Source organism: Tetrahymena thermophila, assembly GCF_000189635.1.
Source record: "Tetrahymena thermophila SB210 genomic scaffold scf_8254401, whole genome shotgun sequence".
Classification (NCBI taxonomy): Eukaryota; Ciliophora; class Oligohymenophorea; order Hymenostomatida; family Tetrahymenidae; genus Tetrahymena; species Tetrahymena thermophila.
In genome coordinates, this window is record NW_002476184.1 from 43320 (window position 1) to 57521 (window position 14202).

A 14202-nucleotide genomic window follows, 5' to 3' on the forward strand; every position below is an offset into this window, starting at 1 on the left:
TTTAATTATAAGATAGTGTATTAATTAAGATATATTTTTTAAATTTTTAGCAATTTTAGTTAATTATTATCTTTGAAATTCAGCGATAATTTTTATTTTATATATTGATTATGATTATATTTAGATTAAGATTAATTTTTTATATATTTTGTTTTTATTATTAATTTTAAAGAAAATAAACAGATGAAAATACACTATATATAATAAATACCTTTAAAAATTAGTTTATTCTAATTTTATTAGTTGATACATAAATATCGTTTAAAATTTTCTAATTCTATTTTACAAATTTACTTCGTGAGAAATTTGTTACTTAAATAAAAAGTTATTTTCAAATTTTCTCTTCTAAATTTTAATTATTAAGCATAAATGATTTTATTTCCTCATAATCATTATCTTTTTGGTAATTTTGATTGTCTTTTTGAATTTATTAAAATTCAGATGCAAAAGTTATGTATGATTATTATTGTTATTGTTATTATTGTATCTATTGTTAACTATCCTTCTAATAGCGAAGAATATCTTCTACTTTTTAATTTTAGAACATAAAATGAGATAAAACTTGATTCAACAAGACTTTAATATCAAAACTTGTAGGGTCTTAGTACATTTATTTGTATTTGGCAATAATTGTTGAATATTCTTGCTCAAATATCTCCATATTTTTTGGTTAAGCTAGTAAAAACTTCAAATTGTAAGTGTCTAATCTATAGTTGTACTTATTACAAACCAAAAATATCATATAAAGGTGCTAAATTGGATTAATTACTGTTTAAGAAGACAATTTTTATAAAAAGAAATCAAAATAATGACTGTCATCAGAGTTTGGTTGCAATATTTTTAAAACCATTTAAGAGAATTTTTTATCAGCTTCTATGAATATTTTGTAATTATTATACAAGAACTCCAGGAGTTCTAACTTATGCTCAAACTTGATATTTTTGGATCTATTTATATTTAAATGAAGTATCCATGCAATTGCAGAATATAACTTTGCATATTGACTATTTTGTTTTTCTCCAATTAAGATATTATTTTTGTCAGTTTCTTACTATGATTCACTCAAACCTTAGTCTGTATTTTTGTTATTGATTTTTATGTTTTTAATAAACGTGTGATTTGCTTAAATTTAACTATCTGTGAATTTATCTTGCAGATTTAAAGTGTAAATCATGTAAGAAAAATCTATATATAACTAAAGCCAACTCTTTTATTCTTGTTATCTGGCTGCTATATCTATTTTTTTGACATAAGCATCAATTATTTTTTTTTGCAATAAATTTTACTCCTTTTCAAGTAAAATTTAGTGATAACTAATTTTAGCTCTACTTTCTAATAAAATTTATTCTCCTTCATTGCTCTATAAAATCTAAGAGAATTTTTAAACCAAAGGAGCAAAATTGAATGATGCAATTTTCTCATCCATTTTAGCCTAATAAATTCTAGATAAAAAGAGAATATCATCTAATATAGATACATCAAACTTTGAAGGAATGTATAACTACATTTCAGATATAAATTTCCAAAATTCCTAAGAACCTTTTTCAGCAAAGTAAAATGAAAATAAGCATTTATTAAATGTTTTAAAATCCATGTTGGAAGAGTTATCTATTAAAAGGTTCTCCATTGTTTCCCAAAACTCTTGACTTCCTTGTTTTAAGCTTGCAAAACTCCATAAAATTTAACTAATATCTCTGGCTGGTAATATAGTGCCTCCTTTCTAATTTACATGCTTTTCTGATAAAGATCTTCTCTAAGTCTAATAAATGACTGTTTCTTCAAATACTTACCAAAGCTCTGAATCTCCCTTATTCATTCTGCTAAAACTGTAAATTATGATAATAACATTCTTCCATGTGAATTATTTTAAGTCATCAATGACATGATTTGCAATATTTTTCCATACACTATCATCTCCTATATTTCTCTTGCTCAAAACATAACAACACATAGCTAAATTCCTTTAATCTATATTTTGAATCTAATTAATTAGTATACCTAACATCCTATAAAAAAGAATTATAATTAGTGAATTAAATTTTTAATAATTCTAAAAATCAAATCTATTAATATATTTAAATTATATAAAAATCAAATATTTGGCTATAAAATTTATTATCCGTTTAGATTTATTTATTTGCTTTGACAAATTTTAAGCTCAAAATAATAGATAAATCTAATTTTGTAATGAAAGAAAATTGATTTTATTTGATATATTTGATAAAATTTAAAAGAAAAAAATACATATTCCATAATTGAGGACTTCCTTTATTTAAGATATGAAAGGAGTACATTAGGAGCCCAATATTAGAAGATTGTTATTGCTAAATCATTAATTCATTCTAATTTTTTAAAATGGAAACTTCTAGTTGCTACCAAATCATGTTTATAACTTCTTAATTCTCTTTATGCATGTATCTGCTAGGGCTGGAAAGATAGTTCTTTGCAAATGCATAAGAACACATAATAAGATCAAAAGTGTTCATTCCAGATTGTATTTTTAAAAACTACTTATTCAGCAGTTTCCAATATCTCATGTCATTAATATCCACCTTTGAAAATGAATAAATTAACTATGAGGTATCTTTACAGTTAAGCTTATCTAAGTTATCTAAAACTTTAGTATCTTCAATTGCATTCAAAAACTTCTTTTTATCCTTTTGCTTTGCTAATTATAAGATTACCTTTAATGATTTGGATATCATGGTTTCGTTATTCCTTTTTTTTATTGTTTGAAATAAATCAAGATTTATCTTTTTCAATCACAAAATGTATACTTTTTTATGAATTAAAATTTTAACTAAATATCTGAACGCAAAGCATATCCTAATTTAATTTAATTTAGTTTTATAAAGATTTTTGTTGTTAATTCTTCGAATTGAATTCATTTAATAGATAAATCTTTATTACATTTTTAAAGGTAATTTATTTTTTTAAAATTTATTCAATGCTAGAAAATCAATTATCTTGTAATTTAAAATTTTCAGAGGTTTTAAAAAAAATTCATTTTAATTCAATTATTAGTTTTTTAAATTTTTAAAAATTATTTCAATATCTTCCATTCTCATAATAATATTATTGATCTGTATGAAAAAAATACTGCATACAATTTTAAACATAAATAGTAGAATATTCATCTTATATTAAATTACAAGTTTTTGAAAAAAAAAATAAAAAATAGATAATCAATTTATTTATAGTTTATTAATGTTAACAAAAATATGAAATTTGTAAAAAGAAATTTCTATTTTACAATTTTATTTTTTATAAATTAATTCATTATATAAAATTGCTCTTTTAAATAAGTAAATTGATTTATAATGAAGGTATGTAAAATATTTCTATTAAAATTATTTAATTTTTTTTTTTTCATTTAATGAACTATTATTAATCATTGTTAATAGATAATATTATTAAAATCATGAAGACATTTAAGGTTATATATAAATCATATGTTCGTGTTTCAATAATCCTTTTTTATCACTTTTTAGAGATATCTTTTATTTGAATAAAAAAGCATTTTTTTTATATCAGTTTTTAATGAGAAGTTAGATAAATTTAAAGCAAATACTTCTGAATGAATCATAAAAATTTTCAATTGATAATATTATAATTACTTTCAAAAATATTTATTTTTAATCAAATAGCTCATAGATATATTTAAGATAAACTCAAAATTCAAATAAACATTCTATTAATCTTAAAAAAAAATTTTTATTCTTTAAACTATTTTGATGATTAATTATATTTATTTTATTTTATAACAATTAAAACTAAGTTGGTTAAATAAAGTTATAACTCATAGTTTCATTAGAATCTCTTTGAATTATAACTACAATTAAATTTCAATCATAAGATTAATTTAATTTAAATATACTAAGTATCTTTTTTATTATTAAATTTAATAAAATTTAGATTTATATTAATTAATTGTTTTTTTCTATTAAAATTGGTAATTTAAAAAATGAAATAATGAATGTCATTTAAAAAAATAAAATTTAAACTTATTTTTATCAAAGTATCTAATTCATTAATACAAAAAAAAAAAAATTTTTTAAGATATACAAATATTAATTAATAAGACATTCTGGTAATTTTTACTATTAAAAACAATCTATTTATATTTACTAAGGATTTTGGCTATTTTGTAAATTAGAGAAATTTCTATGATCAGAAAATAAATTTTACTTAGTAAAACTTTTAAAATTTGATTTGTGATTATTTGTATTAAATCTAAAGCTAGTTAATTTAATAGACTTCTTAGATTATTTTTGTTCAGTTATACTCTTTAATTATTAAGTTGAAATTCTCTTATTTTGAAGTAGCTTCTTTACTTTTTTCCAACTATTTTTTTTATTTTTAAATTATAAATTTAAAAAAAAAAAAATTAGAAATTAATAAAAAACCATTTTTCGATATTAAATTTAAATATTTGAATTACTTATTAAAAACTATGTATTTTTAAAACCTACTTATTCAGCAGCTCCCAATATCTCACGTCATTAATATCCACCTGAGAAAAGTAATAAATTAACTATGAGGTATCTTTACAGTTAAGCCTATCTAAGTTATCTTAAACTTTTGTATTTTCAATTGAATTTAAAAAATTCTTTTCATCCTTTTGCTTTTGCTAAGTTTAGGATTATCTTTAATGATTTAGATATCATATATAGTTCTTTATTCCTTTTTGGTAGAAATAAATTAATACTTATCTTTTTCAATCTTAAAATGTATTCTTTTTTATGAATTAAATTTTTAAATAAATATCTGAACATAAAGCATATCCTAATTTAATTTAATTTAATTTAGTTTATAAATATTTTTGCTGTTAATTCTTCTAAGTGAATTTATTTAATAGATAAATCTTTATTACATTTTTAAAGGTAATTTATTTTTTTTAAATTAATTCAATGCTAAATATTATCTTTTCATTTAAAATTTTTAAGTCTTAAAAAAACTCAATTTAATTCATTTATTAGTTATTAAAATTATTTCAATATCTTCCATTCTCATAATAATATTATTGGCCTGTAAGTAAAAATACAGCATAAAATTGTAAAAATAAATAGTTGAATGTTCATCTTAAATTAAATTACAAGTTTTTTTAAAAAAAGTAATACTTCATCAGCTGCTTATTAATTTAAACAAAAAGTATGTAATTAGTAAAAAGAAAATTTTATTTTGCAATTTTTTTTTATAAATTAATTTACGAATTGACATATAATGATAATTTGAAAAACATTTCTAATAAAATCTTAAAATTATTTTTTCATTTAATGGATAACTAATTTTTTTTTGTTAATAGAAAATATTATTAAAATACTAGAGTTATAAATAGATATTATTTTTTTCTCATAAAATTCAAATTTTTATTTTGTGACTTAAAAAATAATTTTAAAAACTAAGAAATTAAGTAAGTGATAATTAGAAGCTCATACAAAAATAAATTTATATATATATTTATTTATTTGACAAAAATTTTATATTGAAATTAATCTAAAAAATTATTAAATTTATATTTTATATGTCTCAATCAACTTCGTCAGAATGAGTATTATTTGATGATTAAGAATTTTAATAATTGTTTTCACTAGGTCCTGCTTAACTACTTTGTTGATACACTTTCATCATAATAGGATTAAATATATTTTCAAGTTCCTTTTATTTATTTTAGTACTCTTCTGGAGAAGCATCTGAGTTTGATTCTATCCATCTTTAAGTTGATTCAACTAGGTTTTAGACTTATCTCTTATCTTCTTAAGATATTTTCTCTCTGATTTTCTCGTCATTTAGTGAGTTTCTTACTGAATAAGTATAATTTTCTAGACTATTTTTAGCATCTATTTTTTTCTTGATTTACTCATCTTATTCTTTATACTACTCAGCTTCTTTTACTAATTTTTCAATTTCATCCTAGCTAAATCTTCCTTTTTAGTTAGTAATAGTAATTTTATTAGATTTGCTTGTAGCTTAGTCTACAGCTGAAACGTTTAAGATACCATTTTCATCAATATCGAATGAAACTTCAATTTTAGGCACTCCTCTAGGAGCAGGAGAAATTCCCTCCAATCCGAACTTGCCAAGAAGGTGGTTATCTTTAGTTAATTATCTTTCACCCTCAAACACTTATATAAGGACACTAGTTTGGTTATCAGCGTATGTTGAGAAAACTTATGATTTTTTTGTTGGGATTGGTGTGTTTCTAGGAATCAAAACTGTCATTACTTAACCAGAAGTCTCTATGCCTAAGGAAAGAGGTGTAACATCTACTAGAATAACGTCTTAAATAGATGATGAGTTAGAACCAGTTAGAATTGCAGCCTATACAGCAGCACCATATGCCACAGCTTCATCTGGATTGATAGAACGATTTGGTTCTTTACCATTAAAGAAATCTTTTATCATTTCTATAACTTTAGGAATACGGCTGGAACCACCTACCAAAACAACTTCGTGGACTTAGCTTTTAGATATTCCTGAATCTTTCAACACCTTTTCAACAGGTGGGATACATTATTAGAATAAGGGTAAGCATAACTCTTCAAATTTTGGACGAGAGATAGAATAATTAAAGTCTTCTGATTCAGCTAAAGCATCTACTTCAATTGTTGCTTGAGCAGAAGAAGACAAAATTCTTTTTGCTCTTTCACATTGAGTTCTGAGTCTTCTCATAGCTCTTGGATTATTCCTAATATCAATAGACTTTCTCTTTTAGAACTCTTATGCACAAAACTCTACTAGCTTGTTATCAAAGTCTTCTCCTCCTAAATGTGTATCACCAGCAGTGGCTTTCACTTCGAAAAAGCCATTATCAATTGTTAAAAGAGATACATCGAAGGTACCTCCACCCAAATCAAAAATTAAAATATTCTTTTCGCCTTATTACTTTTTATCTAATCCGTAAGCAATAGCTGCAGCAGTAGGCTCATTTATGATTCTGAGAACATTTAATCCTGCTATAGCACCAGCATCTTTTGTGGCTTATCTTTATGAATCATTAAAATAAGCAGGAACAGTAATAACTGCATTCTTAACAGGTTAGGAAACGAATGCTTCTGCTGTTTCTTTCATTTTTGTAAGAACCATTGATGATATTTCTTCAGCATGGAATTTTTTTGTTTCTCCTTTAAATTTAACAACAATTAAAGGCTTGTCATCAATACCAGCTTCTACTTTAAATGGCCATAATTTAATGTCTTTTTAAACTATTGGATCACTAAATTTTCTTCCAATCAATCTTTTGGCATCAAATATTGTATTTGTAGGGTTTCTAGCTGTTTAGTTTTTAGCAGCATCTCCTATAAGTCTCTCAGTATCTGTGAAAGCAACATAAGATGGAGTTGTTCTATTTCCTTAGTCATTAGCAATTATTTCTACTCTATCGTTTTAAAAAACACCTACACAAGAATAGGTAGTTCCTAGATCAATACCGACAGCAACTCCTTCAGCTTTTTTGTTTTTAGACATTTTTGTAAATATTTGTTTTATTCTATTTAAGTATTTTGCTTTTTAAGTTTTTTTATTTAATTGATTATAAATATTAAGAGAACTTATAGAGTTGTTTTTAAATAAAATGTTAAATTTCTAATAGAATTTCAATAATTCTAATTAATTTATAATAATTATTTTTAGATTAATCTAGATTTCTAGAATCTTTAATTAAAAAATGTTATAAACAAATAGAATTTTAGATTCTAAAGATTCTACTTTAATTAAGTTTAAAATAGACACAAAATATAAATAATAGATTGAGTTGTTATTATACTATTTTAACTATTTCTTTAACTAAAATAAATTGCATCTTTTGAAATATATTTAAAAAATTATTTTATTTCCCTTACAAGTTTTAAAACTTATTAAATATTTTGTAAGTAAAAAAAAAGGTTGTCGACACTGGGACTTCCCAAGCGGTCCCCCACCTTAGTACTAACCCAGCCTTAAGGCGCTTAACTTCGGAGTTCGAATGGGATCCGGTGTTTTCACCTTAGTATGGCCGACAACAAAATTAAGTAGTTTATATGTCTATTTATATTACAATTAAAAATAATGGAAAATTTAAATTTAATATATTATTGAAATTATATTCATTTATACTATTATAAAATAAAGATTATTAATAAAAAAAGGTTGTCGACACTGGGACTTCCCAAGCGGTCCCCCACCTTAGTACTAACCCAGCCTTAAGGCGCTTAACTTCGGAGTTCGAATGGGATCCGGTGTTTTCACCTTAGTATGGCCGACAACAAAATTAAGTAGTTAAAATGTCTATTTATATTTTAATTCAAATTAAAAGGAGAATTTAATATATATTTGCACTCATTTTTTTTATTCTACTTTAATATAAAGATATATGTAAAAATAAAAAAAAAGGTTGTCGACACTGGGACTTCCCAAGCGGTCCCCCACCTTAGTACTAACCCAGCCTTAAGGCGCTTAACTTCGGAGTTCGAATGGGATCCGGTGTTTTCACCTTAGTATGGCCGACAACAAAATTAAATAGATTATATGTCTATTTATATTTAAATTAAATAAAATGGAAAAATTAGATTTAATTTATTATTGAAATTATATTCATTTATACTATTATAAAATAAAGATTATTAATAAAAAAAGGTTGTCGACACTGGGACTTCCCAAGCGGTCCCCCACCTTAGTACTAACCCAGCCTTAAGGCGCTTAACTTCGGAGTTCGAATGGGATCCGGTGTTTTCACCTTAGTATGGCCGACAACAAAATTAAGTAGATTATATGTCTATTTATATTTCAATTAAAAAAAAATGGAAAATTTAAATTCAATATATTATTGAAATTATATTCATTTATACAATTATAAAATAAAATACATATATAATAATAAAAAAAAGGTTGTCGACACTGGGACTTCCCAAGCGGTCCCCCACCTTAGTACTAACCCAGCCTTAAGGCGCTTAACTTCGGAGTTCGAATGGGATCCGGTGTTTTCACCTTAGTATGGCCGACAACAAAATTAAGTAGTTTATATGTCTATTTATATTTCAATTAAAATTAAAAGGTAATTTAAATTTAATATATTATTGAAATTATATTTGTTTATACTATTATAAAATAAAGATACATATATAATAATAAAAAAAAGGTTGTCGACACTGGGACTTCCCAAGCGGTCCCCCACCTTAGTACTAACCCAGCCTTAAGGCGCTTAACTTCGGAGTTCGAATGGGATCCGGTGTTTTCACCTTAGTATGGCCGACAACAAAATTAATAAAGTTAATCTATATATATTTATATTAGTAAAAAGTATCAATCTTTTGTAAAATATGAAAGAAATTTAAAATTTAAAGCAAGAATAAAATTATTGTTATTATTACTATTATTTTAGACTTAATATTTGATAATAACTGATTATTTTAAAAACAATTCTTTCATAATAGTCCAAGGATTGTAAAATTATTGGAATAATATTGATAGTTGTTTTTTTATTTAAAATATTAAAGAGAATAATAAATATAATTTGCTATATATTTGCTTTTTATTAAATTCTTATTACTAAAAATTTATTATGGAAATAAAATTAGTTTGTAGAAAGTGTTTTCAATATTAAAAATATTTTATTATTATTTGTTACTTTTGGCAATATTTATGAAAACTCTTAAAATGAATTTAACAATAATTAATTTCTTACTAATTTACTTATTTTTATTTTTTGTTAAGTAAAAGGTAAAGATCTTATCACCATTAAATAAATAAAGGATAATAAAGTGCATTCTAATCTTATTATTTACATATTCGCCTAATCATATTTAAATTTAGTTAGATTTATCATATTTTTTTATGTTTGCATTAAAGTTAATATTATTTAATGATAAAATTAATTAAATAAATCAGCATATTAATGATAACATAGCGAGAGATTTATTTAAAATGCATAATAATTTAAATAAATACTAATAAAAAACACTTTAAATATATTCATTACGTATTAAGACTTAATTTTTTAAATATTTAAACATTTTCTGGATTCTTTCTAAAATGTTGCATCATAGATATTAAATTATTCATTGTATTTTTAAAACATGATTTTAAGTTTATGAAAGAAATTATGGCTTAAATTTTTTTAGATTTGCTTTTTTCTTCTACTTTTGCAAGTGAAATCTAGATTTATTACTTAAGGTTTCTTTTTTTAATACCAAAAATAAGTATTTATTTATTTAAACATTTAAATCTTTATATATTTAGCATAAGAATATTAGATATGGAGCAATAACTAATAGAAAACAAAAATAATAAACATAACACAGTCTTTGACGACTTTCTAGAAAATAGGATCAAACATGGATGGGCTCAAATATTAATTGCAAGCAGCTTTTACATCATTTGGCTTTGCGATGGTGGAGAAAGCTTAATAGTAGCATTTGTGCTACCAATCATCAAAAAAGAATGGAGTCTCACTGATTCATAAATGTCGCTTGTTGGATCTTTAATATTTTTAGGATGGGGAATAGGAGGTAAATACTTCAGCTAAAATTAAATTGAGTATTAAATTATACTTTCAAATCATATTAGCAATAGCTTGTGGATAGTTTTCTGACAGATTTGGAAGAAGGAAGACTATGATTTATGGATGCTTTTTTTAATTTGTGTTTGGATTCTTATCAACCTTTTGTACAGGATATATGTAGTTTTTATTGCTTAGAGGGCTTTTTGGATTTGCAAATGGTTTAGTTAACCCCCTTACCTCAACTTATATTTCAGAAATAGTGCCTAAAAGTAATAGAGGTCGCTTTTTTGTTCATGTATTTAATGCCTTTCCTATAGGGGAGATAATAATAGTTATTTTTGCAGCTATTTTCTTTTCATCTCTTGATTCGGGAAATTGGAGAGCTCTACTTTTTATTGGAAGTATTCCTGGCTTGTTGGCCTTTCTTTCATCTATTTACTATCTTATTGAAAGCCCAAGATATTAACTTTGTTGTACAAGCAATACTTCAGAAGAAGTATTTGCAAACCTTAACTACATGGGAAAGCTCAACAATGAATAATTTGAACCAATTACTTAAACTGAAAAGGAATATCTTAAAGAATGGGGCAAATAAAATTATAAAATTTAAGAAAAAAAAATAGGAGATATCAAAGAATTGTTTAGAGGTAAAAACTATTTATTGACTTTAAAATTGATGATGATGTGGTTCAGTTTAAGTTTTGTTTACTATGGCATCGTATTTATTCTCCCTTTAATGATTCTTTAAATGAGAAAAGAAGAAGGCTTTGAAAGTAACGAATCTGAGTCAAAATCGATGGATTTTTTTGGAATTTTTCTAGCATGCTTTGCAGAAATACCCTCAAATATGCTAGCATTCTACACCATTGAGAATCCAAAATTTGGTAGAAAAAATTCTATGATTATTTGTTATGGAATTTGCTCTATTTGCTGTATTCTCTGCTACTTCAATGCATCTCTATCAGGATTTTTCTTTTTCTTAGTAGGATGTGTGAAATTTTTCATAAATTTTAGTTTTTGTACAATATTTCCATTCACAGCTGAGGTTTATATCACAGCTCTTAGAACAACAGGAATAGGCGTTAATAATTCCGTGTGTAGATTTGGTGGAGTAATCATGCCTTGGATCTCTATTTTATTATTGGAAGTAGGAGTTACAGGTCCTTTTATTGCTTTTGCAATTATTAGTGCTTTGAGTGCATTAAGCGCTTACACCATAGAGAAAGACACAACTAATATTAATTTAGACACTTATAATAACGATGAAAATGATTTAGATTAGACCATGATATAAGAAATGAACAAATTATGAAATTTTAAAAATTTAAATATTAAATACTTAACAAATTTATATTTTCTTTAAATGTTTAAAGTAATAACTTATTAAATTTATTCAAACTTCAAAAAGATAGATTAAATTATTAAATATTTTTTATATTATTTATCAAATTTTTTAAGAAGATAAAAATGTGACAAATTACTCCATTTATTTAATTTAACTATATGAAAATAATTATTTTTTATGAATCTTATTCACTTAAATAAAAAAATATTTTGTTAATAATAATAAATTATTTATTTGTTAATTAATATAACAATCCATCCTTTTTAAGCTAATTATCCTAAAGTTATTTTTAAAAAATTTTAAATAGTTTGTGGCATATTTTAATTAATGAAGATTGATATAATTTTATTATTAATTTTAAGTCAATTTTTAAAATTTCAATTTATATAGCTTATTATTTCAGTTATTGTTAATTTATGTTGATCTTGAATCAAAGTAGAATATAAAAACTACATGTTTTCAAAATACTTTAAAATAACGATAAATTTAAAATATTTATTAAAAACATTAAAAGAAATGTATAAATAAGTCAATTAAATAACACATAACATATTAAATAAATCAAAAAAATTTTATGTATAAATTTGTTGAAATAATTTTTAGGTTAAATTCTACATAATTATTTTGAAAATAAATATTTTTTCATTAGTAAATAAATAAAGTTTAATTGCATATGTATTGTAAAAGGCTTCTATTTATATCTTGTGAAGTCTAAATGATGTTAAAATATTATAGCAAAATATCCTAGAACTCTTCATAGTCTATTAGACAATTGACTTAAGATTGAATGTACAAGTAATATGAATATATATAAGTAGTGTCTCTTTCTATAAGCTTTTTAGAATAATAAGCAGTTACGTCCATATTGCCTTTTTTCCAAAAGTAGTAGGCTATTTAATGGTAGCTTTGTTTGCTTTTCTTTTATTTCAAACTTTACTTGATTATTTCTATAAATTTTTCTTCTTCTCCAAGCTTTTCATAAGAAACAGCACAGTTAAAAAGTGATAGGTAACAATCGTGCTAATATTTTAGAGCTTATTTGCAGTATTCTATTGATTTATGGTAATCCTTATTATGAAGCCTTTCAAATTAAGCTATATTTGCTAATATTTTATAAGATTTAGGATTGTTTTAAAGAGCCATTTAAAAATATTCTTATGCTTTTTGCTACTTATTAAGGAGGTAGTTTGTTATAGCCATCTTTCTTAGTAATTCAAAATTATAATTGTTAAAAACATATTACTAAGACTATTAGTCAACATTAAATTAGCTTTTTTATATATCCAATTCCATATCTTCCAGATATTCTTGAGCCTTGCTTTTTAGGCTATTTATTTCGGCAAAACATTAAGCAAGGCTGATCTTAACCCATAAGTTATTTGGTTATTTTTATAAAGCTCTTTCTAATGAATATCTATGTAATTTATTGTTGTTTATCAAAATTGCAAAATAAGATTTCAAATAATCACATCTCCAATAGTTTGGATCTAAGGTATAGCACTCCTCAAACAGAGATAAAATATCTTTGAATACTCCTTTTTTATATTAAATTAGTATTTCTAATAAATCAAGTCTAAGATCAATGTTAAATTGATCTACTTACAATCCTTTTTTGATGGTTGCTAATGAACTCTAAAAATCTTGATTATATTACAATTAAATTTGCCCTAAAATAGTGAGGGAGGTTATATCATTAGGATCCTTTTTAATTTTATCTTAGATTTACTATTCCAATTCAGATATTGAGCATTCTACAAAAATAATTTATTTATTTACAAAAAATGCGTGGGAAACCTATTTACAAAGATTCATTGGAAAATATAAATTAAATTAAATTAATAAGCAAAATATTGGGAATAATCTGATCAATAAAGTATAATATTTATATCAAAACAATTTATTTATTTTTATATATTTAATTAAACATATAATTAGATAATAAACGGTCTTTTTAAAACAAGCTATTAGTATTATATTTATAAATTTACAGAATATAATTTTAAATCCTTAAATTTTCAATGATTTTTTGTAAAAATAATTCATTTAAAATTAAAATTAAATGTTAATTTTATGTATTTATTTATATATTTGATTGATAAATTGATTATTTTATTTAAATAAATCTTTTAAATTGTAAGTTATTTAAAATAAATAAAAAATAATTGGTATTAAAAAACAAATAAAAGAAATATTTAAAATAAAATTATTTTATTAAAAACGACTTTATAGAAAGGTAAAAGAGATTCAATCAATATTTAGCAATTAATTTATGATGAATTCATTTATTATAATTTTTTAAATTAAATTTACTCCAAAATTTAAAACTACTTCTTAAATCTCCATTTATTATTTATTTTTTAAATACTTAGAGTAAATTTAT

The 14202-nt window shown here is 23.1% G+C and overlaps 5 protein-coding genes across 5 annotated transcripts; 2 read left to right on the top strand and 3 right to left on the bottom strand. All coding sequences in view use genetic code 6, as the record gives it.

Moving 5' to 3' along the window:
- Positions 1 to 331: 331 nt before the first annotated feature.
- TTHERM_01080430 (hypothetical protein) lies at positions 332 to 2705 on the bottom strand (the record flags this gene model as incomplete). The annotated part of the gene is made up of 2 exons (XM_001030498.1): positions 332 to 2006; positions 2245 to 2705. The coding sequence occupies 2 exons, from the start codon at positions 2703 to 2705 to the stop codon at positions 332 to 334; spliced, it is 2136 nt and encodes a 711-aa protein (XP_001030498.1).
- Positions 2706 to 5529: 2824 nt separating this feature from the next.
- On the bottom strand, positions 5530 to 7467 carry TTHERM_01080440 (heat shock 70 kDa protein; the record flags this gene model as incomplete). The annotated part of the gene is made up of 1 exon (XM_001030499.1): positions 5530 to 7467. One exon carries the CDS (start codon positions 7465 to 7467, stop codon positions 5530 to 5532), a length of 1938 nt encoding a protein of 645 aa, XP_001030499.1.
- Positions 7468 to 7963: 496 nt separating this feature from the next.
- TTHERM_001080449 (MFS transporter) lies at positions 7964 to 9300 on the top strand (the record flags this gene model as incomplete). Its single annotated transcript, XM_012799993.1, has 6 exons — positions 7964 to 8009; positions 8127 to 8252; positions 8371 to 8460; positions 8614 to 8739; positions 8865 to 8990; positions 9116 to 9300. 6 exons carry the CDS (start codon positions 7964 to 7966, stop codon positions 9298 to 9300), a joined length of 699 nt encoding a protein of 232 aa, XP_012655447.1.
- A 931-nt stretch (positions 9301 to 10231) lies between these two features.
- TTHERM_01080450 (MFS transporter) lies at positions 10232 to 11789 on the top strand (the record flags this gene model as incomplete). Its single annotated transcript, XM_001030500.3, has 2 exons — positions 10232 to 10484; positions 10543 to 11789. The coding sequence occupies 2 exons, from the start codon at positions 10232 to 10234 to the stop codon at positions 11787 to 11789; spliced, it is 1500 nt and encodes a 499-aa protein (XP_001030500.3).
- A 675-nt stretch (positions 11790 to 12464) lies between these two features.
- TTHERM_01080460 (tetratricopeptide repeat protein) lies at positions 12465 to 13634 on the bottom strand (the record flags this gene model as incomplete). Its single annotated transcript, XM_001030501.3, has 1 exon — positions 12465 to 13634. The coding sequence occupies one exon, from the start codon at positions 13632 to 13634 to the stop codon at positions 12465 to 12467; it is 1170 nt and encodes a 389-aa protein (XP_001030501.2).
- Between the last annotated feature and the right edge of the window lie 568 nt (positions 13635 to 14202).